A 23,408-nucleotide genomic window follows, 5' to 3' on the forward strand; every position below is an offset into this window, starting at 1 on the left:
CTCAACCATCGATCATATTAGATTCAAAGCGGGTCTGACCGCCGTAGCAGCCTGGAAGACAGCTGACTGTCTCCAATTGAATGCTGCCAAGACGGTGGTACTACTGGTGGGAAGAAACGCAGATCTATGGGGTGACCACTGGTGGCCACCTACTTTGGGGGCAGCCCCTACACCCAAGACTGAAGTGAAGAATCTGGGAGTCTGGTTGGACTCAGAGCTTAAGTTTGATGTCCAAAGAAAAAAGGTTGCAGCTACTTGCTTTGGAATCTTACGCAGCCTTAAACCAGTCTTGAAATTTTTCGATCCAGTTACCAGGCAGTTAATTGTTCAGTCTACGGTACTGTCCAGACTGGATTATGCCAGCTCCTTACTTCTAGGCGCTAATAAGGTGGAAATTGCCCGCCTTCAACGTATTCAAAATCCGGCCGTGAGGGCCTTAATAGGCCTGACACGCTTTAGTCCCACTTCTGCCTCCATCCGGAAAATTCACTAGCTTCCTGTAGCTCAAAGGATACAGTTTAAGCCCCTGTATATCTCTTGTAAAATCCTTCGACTGTCTACCCCTAACATGTTGGGATCACTGCTGAACCTGTATGTGCCTGCGCGTTCTCTGCGTTCGGCAGGGCAGAATCTGGTGGTAGTTCCCCGGTTCAACCGTAGGAGAAGGTGGCCGCTCCTTCTGTTTTCTAGCAGCTAAGTTATGGAATTCCCTTCCTGCCCAGATACGGGAGTTAAAGGACATGTTGCAATTCAGGAAAGTTGTAAAAACACTTATTTCCTGGAAAATAATTTCCCCTACCGTTTTTTTCTGCCCTCAGTTCTGTTTTTCACTTGGGATTAGCGCCGGAACGCCTCTTCACTGGGGCAGCTGTGCGCTCTGTAAACCATATAACATAACATAACAGATGGCATAGGTGCCACTGCCCTAGTTTTACTCCAACGAATACCTGCATTTACATTGTGATTGACTGTTTACTAATTGCTTGCATGAAACTTTGTTAGTGTGATTCTTGTTCTTCTTGATTGATTGCTTTCATGGCGTTTCCCCCTTTTCCTTTCACATCTTCACACGCCCAATTATCCCAATTCCCTCATATTTGGCACCTGCTAACATCTTCATGACTCACCTCTGACTGATGTCTTATTGGCTGCCTCTCTTTTTGGATCCCATTAAAAGTACTGCGTATGACTCAAACAGCCATTTATTGAAAAGTGCTTTCTTTCATGAAGACTACAATAAAAGTCTACCTCCACATTGCAACCTTGCTTTCTTTGGCTGAGTGCAAAGATTCACAGACAAAGAAAGGGTGAAGAGTCGTTTTTCATCTCACTTTCATAAGGAAAGGTGTTTCATTTGTGGGCCTGACTCAATTATTTTTGGGTTTTTCACTTCAAGCACAAAATTCAATTTATTTAATTAAGTAATAATTGTTTAGTTTATGTAAAGCTGGATTTTTTTTTTAAAGCGGTCAAATGGTGTAGCCTTACACTTTAAAAGTATATCACGCAAAGGCATCATGATTAGAACTGTGTTGTTCGGTTAACATAGTGTTTACTACTGCAAAATCTTTACATCTACAACATTTGCATATTACATGGACTGAGGTTCCGTTTGTATTCCCAGCAGCTCTGCATGCAGATCTTCTCGAAAAATTTTAAATGTTACTTTGCCATCTCCTGTCTCATAATATGACCCTCTTCATCATGGAGTGGATTTTTCTTAACAAGCATTGGCAATACCCATAGGTCTCGCCTTTAGGATATTTTGGCTTTGCCAATGGTTTTTAGTGATGCAGTACAGAATACCCGAAGTAGAATAGTATGGCTAAAGAGGAATAAAAAATAAAAAAGGTAATGACGCAGCCATATCATTTTCTATGCACACAAATGCGCGCAACTACAAAACGACGAGGGCACCTCATTTTTTATTTATTATTAATTACTAATTAGAGCCGGATCGGTATCTAAAAAGAAAAACTTGTGAAAGCAGGTGAAAGCAACACATGGGCAGCAGCAAGACTGATGAGCCAGGTTCATTGAAGCAACAGAGAAATGTCTGGAGTGGGGATGATAGCAAATGTGTGCGAGCGAACAACACGGACCTGGAGGAAGCACACGGATGGGAAAGCAAGGCAGGAGAAAGGCACACAAGGGGGCTTAAGGGAGAAACAAATGGGCCACGGAGAGCAACACAGAGTAGAGGAGTTGGGGAAGAGAACCAAATATGTAGACATCTGTAAAGCACATGCACTTGTGGAGTTCTTAACTAACAAGAAACAAGTGGTATGTTAAGGACACAAGTAATGTGGCCATGCTCCAGAGATGGGACAAACATGAAGAGGAAGTGAAGGGCACACAAGCTTGCGAATAAGAAGCAAGCAAATCAGAATGAAAATAAAGCCATCAATGGTATGCAATGCACGAGCTCAACGCCCACTGCTTACCCAGCTGACAACTTGATTTTTCGCAAACAGCATGCTCTGTCTGATAAACAAGTCCTAAACATTAAAGCCTGTTCTCAGTAAAATATGGTGCAACAGATTAAGTATTGAATCTTATATCCGTATCCAGACTTCTGATATGCCATTTTCAGAAAGGTAAGAGTGAGTGGATTAGACCTGGAGAGGAGTTACCTTTTTTTACTTGTGTTTTGTTGGAGAAACAGCAGATTTATTTACACAATGTAAGATACTAGTTTGTTAAGAGTTTCTCAACTAAAACCATTGATGAAGGTTTACTCAAACAATGCTATTATAGTTAAACTAAACTGGTACAATCAATCTTTTCATTCACAAGTTCAACTATGATAACAGATACAGGATATAAATTGCTTTAAGTGAAACAGTTCACAAAATGATCTAAGCCTGGAAGTGTCTTAGTAAGCTATAGGTGTTTACACTAAAAAGCCTCACACCAATTTGTACTCAATTAAATGGTCTGTTCAGATAGAGCTGAAACTACTAATTATCTGTCTACCCTTGGTAATATCCATATTATTCTGTTAGTGTCAAGCCATTATGGTATAATTTTTAACATGTATATCGCAGAGATATTCAAAACGTCAGGATCTCAAATCAGAATTTGAAAAAGTTTGAAGAGCATAAGATCAATGTAGGTAGTTTTTAATCAATTGCCTAAAGTAAGCGGCCAGGCAAAGCTCATTGTCCAGCTCAGAGAATTTTTTCTACAACCTGAAACAGCTACACATGTTACCCAACTGTAGACCTGTAGCACACTTTTTCTGCTAGAGCTAGCGATTCTCTTTGACCATTAACTGTGATGACTGAGACTGACTATTAGAAAATGTAAATCGATGGTTAGAAATCACAAGGCATAAAATGACCAGATGCTTGCAGTGTGGAGAAAAAACATTTCGTTTTGCCCAGTTCGGCACCTGTAAACATCACCTACATACAATAGATCTACTAGGATTCTTGCTTTATGAGGTCAACTGGGGGTTTTGAGATCTTCAGCGACATTCACTGGATGGCACCTCTGAATAATAAATAAAGTTGCTTATCCATAACTGCAGTTCTCCAGAACTGGTAACCTTCATAGATTAATATAACTGGATCATCCCTGCTATTGAGCTGGGAGTCCCATGGCAATATCAAAATAGCAGCCATAAATAAAGCAAAGCCCCGAGGCTGTAACAAAGACTTTAATTATCCCATTCACATTATATAAAACAAACTAAACATGAACCAATCAGAGAAAATCAGTCTGAAGACCAACCGTTGACAGATACTAATTATGGAGAACTACAGCTACAGGTCAGTAACTTTTCTTCTCTAGAACTGGATCTGGACAATAAGCAGTCAATAGCGTATTATAATATTGCAGATTGGGGTAATTAATTTAGAAAACAATGCTGAACTTTATCAAAGATGACATAGGACCGCTTTATAAACTGCAGCACTCCTCTGCATTGCAGAATCCTGGCAATAGTGTTTGGTAACCTTACGCCTGTTCTTGAAGGTCCCATACCGGCATATGTCACAAAATGTGCTGAAACCCTTCCGTTGAAAGAGTGGCCCACCTTACCATTGCAGTACACAATGGCAGCAGAAACTCGGCAAGATATAATTTGTTTGGAAATAAACTGTAGTTTTCTAAGGGAGGGTGCAGGATGCAAGCAATTGATCAAAATTTCTAAACTTGGTAGTTTTTCCTAAGTAACACTTTGGATACCTAATGACATCCACTGTGTGCATTGTCTTTTCTGCCCGGCATGTTGGAATTCTTGAAGAACATTTGAAGAATAACAGGCCCATTTAAGTGAAAGACAGATGGTACTTCGGAATGAAGCACGGATCTGTTTGGAATAAGTCTCTATGGTCATGGAAGCGTAGATGGGATTCTTTAATTGTAAAATTCGGAATTTCTCATACTATTCTTGTGGGAGTTAAAGCCAAAAGAAGAATGTGTTTCCAGGAGAGATATGGCATTCCTCCTTTGTTTATGATCACAAAAAAACTTCATGAGTTGAGAAGGTACAGAATTAAGCTGTCAAGTCACTGGCGTACACGTAAGCAGTGGAAAACCCCTTTAATGCCCTTTCAGGAACCATTTATGGTCAGCTGATGCTGTTCTGCACCGGGAGATTGCTTTAAGGTGTACTTTAACTGAAATATCCTGCCTGAGCTGAATAACAGTAGAAGACACAGAAGAATGTGATGTGAAACGCATTTAATTAGGTATAGGTTCTGTTGGGCACAAAAGCATTTCTACTTAGCCACATAAGACCTATGTGTTGACACTGCCCTAGTCTGTGCCAACATTTCTCAGATATCATTCGTAATTCTCCAATGGTGAAACATTGAATACAGGAGCCATGCTGACAAGCTTAGAGATGCCAGATCTGGGTGCAGTACTGTGCCCTTGAGAGAAAACAGGTTCACAAGTGGAATTGAAGGAACGATTACCCTGAAAATCAGAATAGTTTTGGACACCATGGGGTATTTAGTATTAGTTGGCATTGTTTGTTCTTCATCTAATTTATGACTGTTTGGATCAGAGGTAATGGGGGAAAAGAGTAAGCAAAGGTGACCAAGTTATCAAAAACGCAATCCCAGTAGGACATGCTTGCTGGCATAATAGCAACATTTCCTGGTGTAATTCCTCACAAAGGGGTCCAATTTAGACTTGCCCCAGAATTGGAGAATGTTCTCAAGTTGAGCCGGATGAAGATCCCACTTTTGACATCAGCTTATGAACGGTCTATTTCTGGGACAAGCTCTGCTGTTAACTGAATAAAGATGCTTGATAGCCTAATCCCAAATTCCTTGAGCTTCCATAGACAGGTTAAGAGTTCAGGTGCCCTCCGTTTGTTTATACAGTACATTGAAGTGGTGTTGTCTGTGCAGATCAGCACAGAACGTTCCTTTTTTTGTAGTAGACTGTAAACCTAAAGCAATAGCACTCCTCTCCAGGATACTGATATAAAGAAGAGTTTTCTTTAATGACCATAGACCCCTTACAGCTAACTCCTGTAGATGTGCTCCCTAGCCATCAAGGAAAGCATCTGTAAAAACAAATAATGAACTTTGTTGACACAAGCTTAAGTCTACTATTGTACTTATGTGCCGAAGCCACCTTGGTTGGTACCATATTATCCTTGGTATTACAGAGATAAGGTGGTTAAACAAACCTTTTGTTTGGCACCACTGCTGGTCTAACTCGTCCTGGAATGGTCACATATATAGAAGGGAATTTGGGATCAAATGAATGCAAGACGACATCATCAATAAAAGACTTGTAATGTCTTGTCTTACGGTCTCTTCCCTTTCTTTCGCATTTCTGTTCACATTGGTTAAGCAGGTCACTCATTATTTGGATGGAAAAACTTTTTCCTGTGTATTTGTCTAATCACCTACTGGGGCATTAAAATTGACATGTCCTTGTTGAGTTGTAATAGTAGTTTAGTTTATAAACCTGCCCTTGTTGAGTTAAAGCTGCATCCTGCCAAATACAGATTCTGCGTTAAATGGCAGATCAATTATGCTGCTTTGTACTTCAGGATAAAATGGAGTTGCTCTTAACCCGTCTTGTCTTCATAAAACCGCTGCAGCAGCTAATTAACGTTAAAACTAGTGGTTGCTAGGTCCATGGCAACATTAATTATGGGAGAGGACGTCCTTCCTCCTTCAAGTAAAATGGACTTGACTTCCACCTTTTTATCTTCAGATTTCATATTTGGATATGGTACAATGTCAGACCATATTTGTTTATTGTAGTGGCTCAAAATTAATATGGTGTTAGAAGCTCTAATAGATGGTGCAGCTGTTGCTAAATAACTCCTTCCGATATTATCCAATCTTGTTCCTTATCTGTTAGGTGGGGCAGAACAGAATGACACAGGAGTACGAGACCCCCCCTTTGAGCAGCCTGCACTAAGACAGTCTGCATTTGGGTGCCTGTTAAGACATACTGGTGTATCATCTGGTGCTTTATATTTGTTGCCGAGCCTTGGAATAACTGTAGCCACTGTTTACGGATTTTTTATTGTTTTTAGTCCATCGGACCAGATATGATCCATTGTTGATGTGGCTCGGATCATCTTTCTTGTTGGCCAATTAAAATCATTTTGGAAACAATCCATTTCTTTTGCACGGATTGGTAGGCCAAATCTTTTCAATGCCCTTTCAGTGTGGAAGTGACCTATGTTGTGCTGTGGAGAGTCTGATGGAGCTGTATATGATTCACAAGAGCTATGTATTCATCCCATTCTGGGTCAGTAGTACTTGGAAAGAAGAGAGGCAGTTCTTCTTGTTGATCTTTGGTGTAGACGTTCTATTAGTAGCACAAGATACTACAGGAGATTGCATCAAGTACAGCCTTTCTGATTTGTTGAACACCAGAAGAAGTGCGAAGATTGGTGTGCAGATTTCAAGTTGATCTTGCTAATGGTGAGGCTGGGGAAGGAATTTACTTCCATTGTCCCTGTGAAGAAGGATAAGGAAAGTACTTGTAATAATCTGTTATTTTCATCCATAAGTTATGTTACTAAGGATAAAGAAGGCACCTCCATCATAAATTCGGTAAAGGTGTGAAATTCATTTTCATATGGCTCTTATCTATATTGCCACTCTTGTTCTTGCTGTTCCTGGAACAACTGAAAAGGGACTCTGGAAGAAGAATGTTAAAACTCTCACTCATAGAAATATTCTCCTTCCGAGACTTGGAATTTAACGTTGAGCTGAATAAAACTATATGTTGGCCTGAATAGTCCTTTGTCACCCGGTTATTTGAAATAAAAAGGGTAATGTGGAGGATTTGACACAACTTACTTCATAAAATATGTTCTGGTATTAAAGATGTTGGAGTACCCCTTTCTGAAATGAGGATGACATCTGTATTTGCTACGGTATGTTTAGGAGAAGTAGTATACTGTATTTGCTGATAATGTAATTATCTGTTGAACTGCTGAGGGTGTCGTCATTGGATTTAACTTTGATGAGGTTATCGGTGGTACAGGTGACAATGATACTGTTGATGGGGTAGTCCTAGACGGACAGTCAAAGAGACTGGGTGGTCAATGATGGCTCCTCGTAGAGGCCGTTGTTTTAATAGGTATTGCTGACCCTGGTGTAGGTTTTCTCTCAGGTTTTTTGATCAACAACATCCTTATCGATCTCGTCATCAATGACCCTGAAGAGCAAAGGTGTCGACGGCAGCATAGGTTTATTCAACATTTGAGGCAGCTTTGTTTTTGGTGTTTGTGGCTCTGAAGTAGTTTTTGTCTAGGTTTATCAATTATAACTATTTCCTTAGGTAGAGGACATGCCTCATCTTTTTTCTGTTTTAAACCTCTTTTGAGGGTTTCTTTGAGGTGATCTTCAGCTTTTGAAGAATTACATCTCTTATCAAAATGCTCCCTCTTATGGAGTTTTTGTGCCGTTCTGAGGCTCTTTCATATTGATTGGATATCCTCTGGATTTGGATCTTTGAAGCCAGATTAACATTCTTCACTTTTTGTGCTGGGCAGTTTTGGATGACAAAGAGCAGCACATTTTACAATACTTGGCTTTCTGGTTAAGATAGAGGCAATAAAAAACTTTTTTATGATGGTCCTTAGAATGAAGCCTCTTTTTGCCACAGGTTCCACAATAATTAAAAAGGACTTTTTTTTAGATGTATTGGGTTCTGTCTGAAGTAATGCTAGAGGGTATAAGCCACAAAGATATGGCCTGTCTTTCTAAGCAGAGATGAAAATATGGCAATATCACTTATTTGAAAAGAGCATGAGCGTAGGGGACTCCTTCACACATGATGTAAGGTTGAAATCTGAAGGATCGTAGTCTATCCGGGCGTGGTCTTTAGGCCTTTTTGTCTCAGACTGGATGACGATTTTTTCATTTTAAATTATGTGAATGGGAGGCCTAAAGTCTTTGTTACAGCCATAAGGCTATATTTTATCAATGGAACTGCTGTTTTTTTCTACTACCCTGCTAGATGATGGGGATGATTCAAGCATAGGAATCTATGAAAGACTCAATTCAGAAGAATAACTGATAACCAAAGATGACTCCATTTTACACATCAACAAGGCTGGCATCATCACAACATGGTGTAAGAGTTTTTCTGTGCTCCTCTACACTGAGTGGAACATGTGATCTGTTCCCATAGTTCAGCAACGAGGTGCAGCATACTAAGATGTGCATATGTGGTTGAAATGAATGCACAAAGGAAACCATAGTAAGGGAAAGTATGGGTTGATCTAGGCAATGCCATATGCTACAAATTATAGGAGGTGATGTGTGGCTGGTTCCTTATTGACAGTGCCAAGTACTTATTGGGGCATGAATGTACCAGTTACTTACCTTCGGTAACTGTGTATCTGGTAGAGACTATTCTAACCGCAGATTCCTTAACGTAGAATTATCTCCAGGCGTGAGACTGGATCCGGAAAATTTTCTTTGCTACAGCATCTGTGCGCCGAGGGCGGTACCACGTGACACCACCATGACGTCGTCCGCGGGCGTGACGTCAGCGAGGTCACATAAGCCCCACCCCGGTGCGCTGACGTCAGTTTTCTTCGGAGAACCTATCCGCGCCACAACGCAGAGCCATCTCAAACAAAACTGAGGAGAGTATGGGAAAAGTGTGCGAAAAAGCAGTGAAAAAGGAGAGGAACAGCACCATTTGGAGAAATGCTAGGCACTAAGGTACTGAAAGCCATAGCAGGGAAAGAGCAGAGCACCGCTCTGAGGAGCAACCTTGCAAGCTAAGGCGACATCCTCCCTGGAGGCAGAAAAACATGTGAGGAACATCTGATCAGACGAAGAGAGTCTGCAATCACAATCTACAACAGTGAAGGGCAACAAGTCCGGAACAGATGAGTAACGGCAAATTACCCCAAGACAACACCATCAAGGAAGGTCGTATCCCCTGGAAGCAGCTAAAAGCTGAGGTATAGCCAAAAGACCCAAACTCAGAGGACTGCAGAGGAGTCTGAAACCCCAAGCAATTAAAAGGGAAGAATAAGAGTAGGCCCACACCGGAAAGTACTAGGGTGTAGGGATGCAGAAGTATACATGAACCAACAGACCTTGTACTAGCAAGGAAAGGGTGGAACAATTAAACAGAACAAAGCATCCCGTCAGGGAGGCAGTGAAGAGGACACTCGCAGGAGACAAGCCACCCGGAAGGAGGCGAGTGCCGAAAACCAAGTTGAAGGTCCTTGCAGAACGGGGATGAAGGGCGGGTCGTGAAGAAATCTGCAGCTAGAATCGTCTCTATCAGATACACTGTTACTGAAGGTAAGTAACAGGTACATCTGATAGAGACTACTAGCTGCAGATTCCTTAACGTAGAACAGATACCCTAGCCATACCCAGAGGGGAGGAGGGCCTGCGAGAGAACCTCCAGAGTTAGGAAGAAACACAGGGCCCCTGCAGGGGATGCGTCATGGGGACAAGAAGGGCGGCTCAGTCCCACCCAAGCGGAGGTAAGCAAGGACGAGGCCAGGACACCCCAGTCCATCCAAGGTGCCAGGAACCTCCGCCAGAAAGCCCCAGTGGGACAGACAATGGCAGAGGAGTACTGAGGAAGAAAGAGTTATATGTCAACAAAAAGATAGGTAGGGAGAAGGGAACACTCTTATTCCCCACTGATCATCATTAACAACAACAGAAGAGTGTACAGAGCTCGTCAGAAAGGGACTGGTTTCAGAGCACAAAGAGAAGAAAGTGGAAACACCCTCTTGGTGTTTATAGAAAGCCCTCACTCACCGACCTGGTCGGTGACATGCTTCATCATCGGGCCCCACTGGGAGTGGCCGAGTGCCACCCCAGTGTGCTTCAACACCAGATTTACTGCAGAGCGGGTAATGTGAAGTCGTGAGTGGCTAAGTGGTTGTGTAAGTGACTAAAGAAAGTGTTAGTGGTGAGATTAAAAATGCCTTAATTGTATCAAAAAATTCTTTATTGCCTGATCAATAAGACATATTAAAAGTATGTGTGGGAAAACTAAGCCAGATAAATTGCATGGCCTGTTTCCTCTAGACTTAAGTGCTGGTCAACATGTTTCTGCCAATGTCGGTTTTAATTTACCTGGCATTCGTCAGGACCTATAGGCTCCGCTTTGGACTCAGTAACTTGGGAATACAATCCTCCCAAGAAGTTCATCCTGGACTGTGCAACCATCGCATTTAAGGACAATTTCTTTGCGTACAAAGGCCAGCTCTATCTCCAGTGCTCCGGCACTTCTATGGGCAGCACTTTTGTCCCTAGTGTGGCCGGTTTGTATGTTTATGATTTTAAGGCTAAACACATCTTGCAGACTACCCAACCTTTCGCCCCATATATTTATTTTTGGAGGCGATACATTGACAACATCCTCCTAATTTGGAAAGGGAGTAGAGCCCACGTCGACGAGTTCCTTGGTTGGATCAACATGGCTGACAAAAACCTCCGTTACACCAACACAGCCAGTGTGACGGAAGTGGTCTTCCTGGACGTGGTCATCACCAACACAGGTACATCACTCATGACCAAAACTCATTATAAACCTACCGCAAAAAACAACCTATTAGAATTCACCAGTTTCCACCCTCGCCCCCTGAAGGAGAATCTACCCTACGGCCAATACCGGAGGATTAGGCGAAACTGCAGCAACATTGAAGGCTTTAAACAACAGTCTTCAGGTCTCACGAGCAAAGTACAAGCAAGAGGATAGCCGAGCCACATCCTCAGCAAGGGTTTCAAACGGGCACGGAATCAAACACGGGAAGCTCTCCAAGAGACGCCTGTGAGAACCCCCGAGGAACCACCACTAACTTGCGTGACGACCTACAGCAGTCTTTCCAACCTGATGAAAAAATCCATCAATAAAAACTCGAAAATCATCACTGGCACAAAGAAAACATGGGAAAAACCTCTGTTCTCTTTCAGAAAGGGACGTAGCCTGAAGGACGCCCTAGTACACACCCGACCAAAAGAGATCCTGGATACCCGATCCGTAGCATCACTGATGCATGGGGTCTACCCAAAATCACGGGACACTTTCCTTGCTCCAACTGCAGCGTGTGCCATCTGACGGCGGCCACCAAATTCCTTTCATTACAACAAGGCAAAACCTGGACACAGAAAACCCACACCAACTGTAACTCTGTTAATGTGTTATATCTAATCACATGTCCCTGCGAGCTACGATATATCGGGATGACAACAAGGAAAGTCAAACAGAGGATCTGTAAGCATAGAAGCAACATAAGGTGTAGGAAATTAACAACTAAAATGAGCGACCATTTTTTTCAGACCAACCATACCACAAACCACCTAAGGTGGACCATAATTGAGCAAATAAATGGAGGCACGAATATTTCTGACAGACCTTTTGAGAAAGAGCAGAGGTGGGTGTACCGCTTGGGTACCCACATTCACGGACTAAAGGATTATATACCGTGGGCATCTATCCTTAAATAATTAATTCCTGCCCTTTGTCCTGTTCCTTGTGACATTATCAATATTTGCTGTCCTGCCTACATGTGTTCAACTTTTTGGCACACCTTATGAGTCATACACAGTGGTAGCTCTTTCACACTCGGATTGTACTTATTCCACCTTCCGATATCACAATGCTAGCTCACACAATATGAAATCCCCCTCACAAATGGGAATGTCAATCTTGGGGCACGATCTTTGGCCCTTAATGATATTCTTTGGGTCCCAGACATACGCGGCAGACCTCTCCGGTCCTTGTGCTATGATGCAGACGCTGGTCTCTTTTCGGACGCGGTACTTCTGACATAGGCTATATTCGGCTTACAATGATTGTCTCTGCACACTGTCAAAATACCTCCCTCTGGACACGCGCTACGATCGAGATGTGCACACTATCACAGTGCTATTTCGCCATACTGCCTGTGCTGTACCCGTTGCAGAGTGGTTATGGCCTTACACCATTACTGCTCCTCCCTTTTCCCTCATAAACCTAAGCGCATTCTCCGCTTGTATTATTGCCTCCACTGGATTCAATAAAGTTTTCATTGAACTAGGTCACGGTTAATCCGTGGCGCTCTAGTCTTCTCAGAGCCGCCCTTCCATCCTCACTATAGCGCGGCCATTGATTGGCTCCTATCACGCGCTCCCCCACGGGCCCTGCCCATTCAGGAAACGCGAGCGTCCTCGCTCTCGGTCCATATTAACTCGGCTCCAGCTTCAGTCCTGTATCCACGGGACCCGGTTACCGAGGGCAGACGCAGGTACCAAGCGGGTGCTAGATGCTGAGGGCGCAAGTGCTAACGAAGCGACGGAATCGCTACCAGCTAAGTGTATTGCCTCTCTGTTTTTACCTCTTTATAGTCTAACCCCTGTGTTCCCTTCCTCCTCCAGGGTGTGCCAATTGCATCACCACCCCTCTCCCGAGGTCTATGGTGTGATAATTTTACACCTGTCACGTGAGAATTGTTTTATCATTATCATTTATTTATTTGTTTTCCTGACCTAAACAGGGCTTACTGGCCTTTGGCTATTTGATCCTTCTCCCGTTCCTACGTGCTATATTAAGCGCTTTTTCGGATATGAAGCCTATCATGTCATGACCACCAATAGTTCACTGGCTTCAGGCGCCCGCAGACACACACGCGCCTCGACTGGCGCTCTCTTGTGCCTATCGATAAAAGCATAGTCCGACGATTAAGACTTTTTTTAGTCTGCTGAATTCTATCGCAGACTTGCACACACCCACAGGCGGGGCCCCGAATTTACCGTTAGTACCCCACGTGGGAATGTGTGGGTTGTATCACCAGAGCACAGAGTCACTGTTGACAATTGACACGCCTCTGATTTAAGATACTTAATTGTCTGTATGTCTTTTCATGTGTGTTTGTCTCTTTTCTCTTTCGCAGGTGCATTTTAATTTTTTTGTGGTCTCCAAATTGGGAGAGCCTACCATTTTTGTTGCACTTCTTTTTGATAGTATTTTTCACTTTCACGTCCCTTGGTAGGGTGGGCCTTAGCTCGTCCATACCGCCGGGGTTTATTACACTATAGGTCCTGAAGAATGCCAGGTAAATTAAAACCGACATTGGCAGAAACATGTTGACCAGCACTTAAATCTAGAGGAAACAGGCCATGCAATTTATCTGGCTGAGTTTTCCCACACATACTTTTAATATGTCTTATTGATCAGGCAATAAAGAATTTTTTGATACAATTAAGGCATTTTTAATCTCACCACTAACACTTTCTTTAGTCACTTACACAACCACATAGCCACTCACGACTTCACATTACCCGCTCCGCAGTAAATCTGGCGTTGAAGCACACTCTGGTGGCACTCGACCACTCCCAGTGGGGCCCGATGATGAAGCAAGTCACCGACCAGGTCGGTGAGTGAGGGCTTTCTATAAACACCAAGAGGGTGTTTCCACTTTCTTCTCTTTGTGCTCCGAAGAAAGTTACCCCAAACTCTAAGTAGAAGAGGTAGAAATGGGGCAAGGCCCTCCAGAGGAGACCACCAAAGTGAAGGGGACAGCGGAACCAGCCTTAGCCTCGAGTCAGCGATAGCAGGAACCGTTCCACAGTCAAGAAAGGCAGGCAAGAGAAGACAGACAAAGTCTCGCAAGGCTTCAGCATAACAAAAGGGCAAGGGCACATGGTCACACGTCTTTTGGTCCACGGGCGGTGGACCAAAAGAGCAGGCGTGCACAGCCAGCACGTACCATGAAGCCGAGCACCCAAACCAAGCCAAGCGTAAGACGAAGGCAAAGGTCAGGGAAATCCAGAACAGCCCCTGAAGGGAGGCCATTCCAGAAAAAACCAACCCACAAAAAGAAGTGGGACCGCCCAGAAGAGAGGAGGGGAATTACGTAAGACGGACAAGGCCGTCCGCAACACAGGAAAAAAGCAGGGAATCCAATCCCCCTGGAACCCCAGACAGAGGACCAGGCCAAAACGCCGTACAAAAAAGGGCGGAAACGCCACAGCACAACGCCACAGGCGGCATGCCAAAGCCAGTCCAGCAATGTAGCGGATACTGAAAAGGACAGAACCTGTAGCAGTGCAAGCTACGCCTAGACAGGAGCAAAGAAACCGCACCAGCGGTATACAGTAATGCCAGGAAAGGCGAGTAACCCGCAAGGAGATGTCCCAAAGAAAACATGGGAACCACTCTTAGGGAAAAAATCCCGCAGCAGAGAACAGGAACCTCCACCACCACGTGCTCCCTAAGAGAATGGGGCGGGGTCGGAGCCGGTCGGCTAAGGAATGGCACCGGCTCGACCTCACACGAGGGAGCCGCCTGCGTAGAGTACCAAGAAGGACTTGGGAAAGCACCCCAGGCCCCGGCCTCCACCCGAGGGACCGCCCAGGCCGGAGGGGAAGCCAAAAAGGCGCTGGCTCGGCCACTGGCAAGGCAGCCACCTGGACAGAGGATCGAGGGGGACTCGGGGACGAGCCATGAGTCCCAGCGATCTCCTGTGACACCACAGGGAGCCCTGTAGGGATTTGTGGCGAGGCAGAGACGTTGTGGGTGGAAGAGGGGAGCCCCACAGGACGGCGCACCAACACCACCACCCTCCTACAACCTGAAGCCGAACCCGTCGGCAAGTCTGCGGAAGGCCCCGCGCGAGGCAAGGGATCCGCAGACGTCTCAGGAGGTGGAGGAGGGGCCAAAGAAGCCTGCAGAGCCACAGCGTAGGCTTTCATTTGGGCCCTAGTCGCCGGACGCCATGAAACGGCGGGTAGGGTGGCGACAGGCGAGGGTGCACGTCCAGAGGGGATCCCGTACCCTCTGCCGAATGAGTACAAGGCCTCGGAGACAAGCTGCTGGTCCTATCTGCTGGCGAGCTACGCCCTTGGGGCCATGGCGCAGGGCGATGCCGCAGTCTGAATCGGCGACTCCTGGCTTCCGAGGTAGGGGACGGATGCTAGGACGACACCGACCTGGACAATCAGGCCGACAGCAATTTCATCCTGCGCTCCCGCCGGGACTTCGGTTGGAGGTGCTGACAAGCGTCGCAGTCCGTAGAGTCATGGTGCTTGCCCAAACACCACATACAGATGGGGTGAGGGTCCGTCCCCGATATCTGGCGTGCACAAGAATTACACGTCTTGAAGCCCGAAGGCATTCGCACACTGTTCCTCAACGCAAAGCGTGAAAAGAAGGCCTGAAAACAGGCCAGGACACGATCCGGATCCGCGTTGCAGGCGAAAAGAGAAAAAATTGATGTCAGCGCACTGGGGTGGGATTTATGTGACCTCGCTGACGTCAAGGCAGAGTCAAGATGTACCACCCCCGGCGTGCAGAGATGCTTTTGCAAAGAACATTTTCCAGATCCAGTCTCAAGCCTGGGGATAATTCTACGTTAAGGAATCTGCAGCTAGTAGTCTCTATCAGATACGTACCTTTTCATCTTTCATTGCAAAAATATGATATTAATACTTATATAAAATGCAACTGAAACAACATATGATGAGCACTAAGATTGCTAACATATACAAAGTTATCTTATATTGTTACAGACTTCACATGAATGTTTCCAACTGATTAAATAACCGTTTCTGAATTTGCATCAATGGAGTGTAGCAGCACATTTTTTCAAATCAAGCAAATAATGTACAATGACATGTTAACAAGCAAGTGGTACAAAACAAACAAGCTATTTGGCTGTGGTGTTTGTACTTGTACTAAATACTTTTATAAGGAAAAACTACTTCAAAGTACTGTAAACATTTTTATAAAGTATTGAGTTCTTAATTTAATGGTAAATGGAATTTAATAAAAACATGATATGAAAATCAATAACAGATTAAAAACCTGTGGTGAAGTGGATGGGATGACAGTGGTCTCAGCAGGGACTGGCAGGACAGGCAGGACAGGGATCACAGGGACAATAGGAGAAGAGGGAGAAGCGGCTTCTGTTGGCTGAAAGCAGCATTGATAAGACATGAGATTACAAGAATAAAATGAAAATTAAACACAAAACACGAATGAAATGGCAACAGTAAATCTAAAACATTTGCAAACAAAGTTACATGAAAAATAGTTATTTTGCTGATGTCAAAAGTTTTAAATTGAATAAAGTTTCTATGTGCTAATATGATAATGAACGTGTTCAAACAATTTATTTCCTGAGTCAAGTGTTGGTTTGGTGGTGCTATGGACACTAGCAACACAAAATATATAAGTTGGAGTCCATGTTCAAATCTCATGGACAGCGTGTGAAAAACAATCTCTCTCGGTGCCTCAAATTATTAACTGAAATTAGGTAAATAGCTGAACAATTATACAATGTTATAAATGGTTGGTATTATAATAGGATAAAACGGATCAAATATACACAGCCTGCTTGAAGAAGTATGCATTACATAAGCGAGAAAATATTTTTCAAAGCACAAATCATGGAGGCCATCATGCCTATTGGTTTTTCCACTATTTTCGCTGTCTGAGATTGCACCTTCTAATAAAGTTAGTGCCAGGATTCGATTAATAACTGTGAAGGCCTATGTATCTATGGAGTTTAGCCTAGCTCCCAAAAACCTCTTATCTTTTCCGGCACTGGAGAGGATTTCTCCAAGACTCCCAATGTGTAGTGTCTCCATTACTGTGTTTGTGCTCTCCTGCCAGAACGATTTCGCCTTTACCAGCCAGTCATCCAGGTAAAGACAGACATGGGTCTCCCGTCTCCTTAGGTGTGCCACAACTACACTAAGACACATTGTGAAAACTTTTGGCACCGATTTTTTCCCAACGGGCAGGACGCTGAAATGTAAGTGTACTTTGTCCATGACCAACCACAGGAACTTCCCACATCTGTTATTCATGGGCACATGTAGGTAGGCATCCTTGAAGTCTATGTTTGCATGCAGATGCGGCAAAGTCTCCTGCAACATAATGTTTAACGTTTGTTTTTATGAATTTGTTCAAAGCACTCAAGTACAAAATGGGTCTGCGTATCTTGTCAGGTTTTGGTATTAGGAAACCGATTGAGGAGAGTCCTTGATTTATCTCTTCCTTCAGGACTATATCTATTGTGCGTTTGCTTAGATGGTCTTTGACCACATACTGCAGACACAGCTATGTTTTTTGCAAGTCCTGCTCTTTACTAGAGGTTTGGTGGGTTTCATAAATATCCTATACAATAACCATGCTGAATAATGTTTAGAGTCCAATTGTTGGAAGTGATCGTCCTCCATCTTTGGAGAAATCCTCTGATCCTGTCCACTGTGTGTGTTGAGTGCGGGGAAGGCTCTTGTAGGCAAGTCGCTTGCTTGAGTTCCTCTTCCCTCTGTCACGTCCTCAAGCAGGTCGATTTGGTATAATGAGGCATTGCTACTGAGATGGCGGACTTTAAATGCGGAGTTGCAGCATGAAAGGTGCTGCTTCTCTTAAAAAAAAAAGCCCACTGAACTATGACGCATACATATACTTTACTGTTTCACTGTCTTATCATGCTTTAGATTGAATCGTCCATTGCCAGGACAAAGATTTTCACCCATGAAGAAAATTGTATTTTCCTTCAGTAAGGATCATTCTGGTGGATACTCTACCTGAAGATTCCTTAATATTGACTATCCCAAGGTTTCAGACTGCTCTGTAAACTTCTGCAAACTTATGTGATCTCTAAACTTCGGCCAGTAGAGATCACAGGCTCCATGCACAGAGTTGTAATGATGTGTTCAGGCCATTTAGTGCAAGGTCTTGAACCCGGACGTCAGCTGTACTATTTTTGTTACAACTTGAGAAGTGTTATTGAGATGACTGACAGTCAAAGCAGAGCAATTCAGGACTTACTTGACTTCTTATTAGGAAAGGTAATAGGGTTTCTCCACAACATTCGGGTAGGAGGGTCGAGGAGAAATTGCAGGTAGCTAGATTGTCCATAAGAAAGATCTAAACAAATGGCAAGTAATTTATCTTCTGATGGATAAGTCTACCCGCAGATTCCTAATCTTTGAATAATGCCCAACCCGTTGAGTGGAGGGACTGGATAATTAAATCAATGAGTCGCGATAGACAGAACCAAGCAAAGTGGCCACCTCTCCTCATTTCTAAATCCCAAGCAATAATGCTCGGTGAGAGAATAGAGATAGGACCAGGTAGCTGCCTTGTAGATATGAAAACTGGAGCCTCTCTAGCCAGGGCTGAAGTGGAGTATTTTGCCCTGGTGGAATGAACCCTCATTCCTTCAGGTGGTCCTTTGTTGGCTAGAACATAGTGGGCCTTGATGCATACAATGATACAGCAGGATAAGATGTGGTGTGGGCAAGGGTCTGACGGGAGATCTGAAGTGGATGGTGTTCATGGTTTCGTTGTCGTTGATGTTGGTCCAGGAGAACAGGCGGTTGGTGCGGATGGTGGGCATGGGGGCGGAAGTCTCAGTGGTTGTCTGGGTGGTTGTGGCGTTGACGCGGTTGTGGATGTCTGCAATCTTGCGATGGAAGAAGGTAGCCAACGAGTCGCACAGGTCTTGCGAAGGTTGGATGTCGTTGGTGTTGGAGCTGGGGTAGGAGAGTTCCTTCACAATGTTTAAGAGCTCTTTGCTGTTTGCGTGGTTGTATAGGCGGTCTTTGAAGGAGGCCCTTTTGGAGGATCTGATAAGGTGATGGTGTCTGCGGGTGGCGTTCTTGTGGGCTGCGTAGCTGTCCGGTGTTCATACACCGAGCCAGTTCCTCTCCAGCTTTTGGCCCATCTCCCTGCTCCTGTTCCTGGCAAAAGTCATCAAGAAGCTCGTCAACAAACAACTGACCCACTACCTCGAGGAGAACAGCATCCTGGACCCGTCCCAGTCCAGGTTTCGCAGCAACCACAGCACCGAAAATGCCCGAAATCCTCGCACACCGATGACATCAGGGCCCTGCTGGACAGCGGAGAAACCGCAGCCCTCATCCTCCTGGACCGGTCAGCCGCCTTCGACACGGTCTGACACCGCACACTACGAACACGCCTCCACGACGCTGGGATCCAAGAGAAGACACCTCCTTCCTCTCCGGCAGAACACAAGAGCGCCTCCAAAGCCACCGAGATTATCTGCGACGTACCCCAGGGCTCATCCCTCAGCCCAACACTGTTCAACATCTACATGGCACCGCTCGCCCACGTCGCCCGACTGCACGGCCTCAACATCATCTCCTACGCAGATGACGCCCAGCTGATCCTCCCCCTCACCAAGGACCCCCATACCGCCAAAACCAACCCCCACGAAGGAATAAAGGCCGTCGCCGAATGGATGAGGAGCAGCCAAGTGAAGCTGACCTCGGACAAGACTGAGGTCCTCATCCTCAGATCCACCCCTTCGGCCTGGGACGACTCCTGGTGGCCGACCGCACTGGGAACAGCTCCAACACCCACCGACCATGCACACAACCTAGGAGTCATCCTCGACTCCACCCTCTCCAAGTCTAAGTAGGTCAACGCGGTCTCCTCCTCCTGCTTCAACACCCTCCGCATGCTGCGCAAGATCTACAAGTGGATCCCCACCGAAACGAGAAGAACGGTCACCCAGGCCCTCGTCAGCAGCAGGTTGGACTACGGAAACGCCCTCTACGCAGGAGCCTCAGTCAAACTCCTGAAACGTTTTCAACGCATCCAGAATGTCTCCGTACGCCTGATCCTCAACATCCCTCGCCGCAGCCAAATCACATCCCACCTGAGAGACCTGCACTGGCTTCCCGTCAACAAGAGCATAACCTTCATACTCTTCACCCATGCACACCAGACACTCCACAACACCGGACCAGCATACCTCAACAGACGACTCAGCTTCTACACCCCCCACCCGCCAGCTCCGCTCACCTCGCCGCAGTCCCCCGTATCAGACGAGCGATCTCCGGAGGCAGATCGTTCTCCCACCTAGCCGCCAAGACATGGAACACCCTCCCCACCCACCTACGGCAGACCCAAGACCTACTGACCTTGAGAAGACTCCTCAAAACCTGGCATTTCGAGCAGTAGCAGCATTCCCCACAGCACCTTGATACCCTGGAGGGTAAGTAGTGCGCTTTACAAATGCTATGATTGATTGATTGATTGATCACTAAGGGACTGACATTCAATTTGGACCTACTTTGTCCTCTTATTTACATTTTGTTTGACATTATAGACTTGTTTAATTTCTCTGTACCTGTGTGGATAATTGACTTCTAATTACCTATATTGTAATGATCTGCACCTTATTCACCGAGAATGGTGTACCTTGTTGATGCACTAAGATGCCACTGGATTTGTTAGCATAGTATAAATCTAACAATACAAGACTCTGAACTGTGCCTAAACTTCAACAGCACAAAAGCAATCCCTGCATTCTGCGCATAAGATGACAGGAGTCATGTGTATGAGCCTTCCACAAACCCATTTACACCAGTACCATTTTCTGAATAGACTAGCCTTGTCTAATATTTTACTTACATGCAATGTTGGCATTTATTTCGGAATCAAAGTCTTACTGAACACTCTCATGTAGCACACATTCAGGATCTGCAAAATACCGTAATATTGACAACCAAAGAACATGAAGGTATGTCTTTAACAACTAATGAGGACAACTTGCTAACCCTTATTACATTTATGTGCTGATCAGTCCAAAAATATTGTTCTTGTACCAAATATTCATCACAGTAACTAACAGAGCCAACCAAACATATATCTCTCTTGACCTGTAAAAAGACATTGGTCTTTACTACTGCTTTGTGTTGGATCTGCATGATTAAGCGCTTCAGAAAGCTTGCCTTGCCTTTTGTAGGTGCATTTTTAAGTAACTCTAGGGACAAGACTATAACGACGATTAGCACACTAATAACACAAGCATTAATGAATGTCTAAATTTACAGAAGCACATTGACTGTACTGCTCTTTCTGGATCTAAACTGACTTTACATCAAAACTGAGGACCTCTACTTCGTTGAGCCCAACGTAGCATCAGGGTATACATTAAAAAGTGTGAAGCAAATACAATATTTTCTATATTTTTGTGCTGTTTAATAGACAAAAGACAAGTAGAGGTTATCACCTAGTTGGTATCTGACAAAATATTTAAGGTGGATGAAAAATAAGGAGGTTGATTAATGAAAGCATGTAATTAAGTTGCTTTGCTAATAGGTTCAGTTCATAGACTGAACCATGCAACTGCTTCTACGCTATGCGAATGTGTGGGAGTTAATTGTGGAATAAAGGGGAAGAGAGCAGGTAAAATTATACAAGCAAAGAAAAATGGAAAGGAAGTACAGGAGGATAGAAAATGAGGTAAAATATAACCAGGCTATGGATATAGGGGGTCGGCATAATTCTGTATGCATGTATGCATTTTAGAGAAGGGTTGTAGGTCATATTTCCTACAGAAATATTGTGCTATACAAATATTAGCCAACATTTTGTGGAGCTAAGTGTATATTGGTAAGATACTATTCTTAAATCCACATCTACATACCTAGAAAATATATATTGGCAACATACATATATGTAAAGTTAAGTATGGTAAGTCCATACATATGTGTAGCACAATATTTTAAACTCAATATTCCGGTAATTTGCTGAAGGGAAGTTTTATGGCCTTCTTTAGACGGCAAGGTCATTCTTATGTGGAATGAGTAGCAGAATGAATGCCTTCATAGCAAACCACATCAAGGACCCAAAGAAGGATATACATATATCCTGGTTATCATGCCAAGATAAACGTACAGATATGCTGAGCCTTCAAATTATGATCTTAGATATGGCCTAGGTTCCAACGCCAATAGAAGGCAAACTGCATTAGATACTATGTCAGGCTGAGCTCATTGTGCAATCTTTCTGCTAGGGAAAGCAAACTGTGTTTTATCAACAAAGCACCACTGCTTCATATCGAGAAAGTGTGATCCAAAATTGGTTGAACTGACCCATGTAAAAGTCGGTCCAGTTGCTCAGGGCTGAGAAACTGAGGTTGAACCTATCCAAAAAGAAATGGAAAACATCGTAGCAAATTTCAGCTCACTTGACATGGCCCAAGTAACCATATGGAAAGAACTGAGTCGTAAGAATTTGAATAGGTGCTCAACAGCAAAAATGGCCAAGGAGAACCCTCAGCGGCCACAAGATTAGACTAGACATGGATACAAAGTGATTCAGTATGTTTGTCTCATTCAAGAACACAAGTAGAGGTCACGGATTCCACGGAGCCCTACATGGCAACGCAAACTCCAAAGAAGAATTCAATGTTAGAAGTTGTCCAGTTATCACTTACAAGACTCGGATGGAGACTGAAGTCTTTCAAGGAGAAGTGGGAATATATCCCCAGAGATCTGTATGCATTTCAAATAGTTTTCTACATTCTACAGGATTCTACATAAAAGTATTACAGTTCCCTAAAGAGATAATCGCCCGCCACTTCCCTTTTTCTGTAGATAAAGTGCATCTTCTAGAAACAAGAGGAGGGCGAAATGGATAAATAAAAAAGGGGCCATTTTAACCCCTTCGCTGCGGCGGGAATTCCGCCGCAGCGCTAGGGGGTGGGGGGGCCGCGCGGCGCTCCCATGCTCGTGACGGAACCGCTCCGTCACGAGCCTCGGGTGCGCTGTGCTGATGAGGGAGCGGTTCCGTCACGGCCCCGCCCGCTCAATAGAAAGTCCAGCGCAGGCGCGGAATCTGCACCGCGCAGGTGCGCCGACTGGACTGTGACGGAACCGCTCCATCCTCAGCACAGCGCGTCCGTGGCTGGTGACGGAGCGGTTCCGTCACCAGCATGGGAGGGGTTAAGGACAACTCCGCATCCAAATGAGCTTCTGAGCATACCTTCCTACTGGAAAAGGTCAAGGGTCACAGACTGGCGAGCAACCTAAAGTTATTCAACAAATTGTTTATCAACAGATATTACATGATGCAGGATATTAATCTCTTGGGGAACATTCTAATGATGGTGGACAGGATGGTCCGTGTGGGTCTAAAGGACACATAAATTACTGTTCCCCATTTCTTCCGCTCAATGAAGG

General features: G+C 44.5%; 1 protein-coding gene across 19 annotated transcripts in view; it reads right to left on the bottom strand.

The window, feature by feature from the left end:
* Positions 1 to 23,408, bottom strand: part of DLG1 (discs large MAGUK scaffold protein 1) — a 1,304,904-nt gene that overhangs the window by 642,147 nt on the left and 639,349 nt on the right. For 11 of the 19 annotated variants that reach the window (XM_086944257.1, XM_086944255.1, XM_086944253.1 and 8 more), the window contains one exon: positions 16,264 to 16,371. The exons of the other annotated variants lie outside the window; for them this stretch is intronic. In XM_086944257.1, the coding sequence (XP_086800383.1) occupies positions 16,264 to 16,371 (108 nt within the window). The remainder of the gene's footprint in view (positions 1 to 16,263; positions 16,372 to 23,408) is intronic. 19 annotated transcript variants of the gene reach the window in all.

This window comes from Lissotriton vulgaris, chromosome 11, assembly GCF_964263255.1.
Source record: "Lissotriton vulgaris chromosome 11, aLisVul1.2, whole genome shotgun sequence".
Classification (NCBI taxonomy): Eukaryota; Metazoa; Chordata; class Amphibia; order Caudata; family Salamandridae; genus Lissotriton; species Lissotriton vulgaris.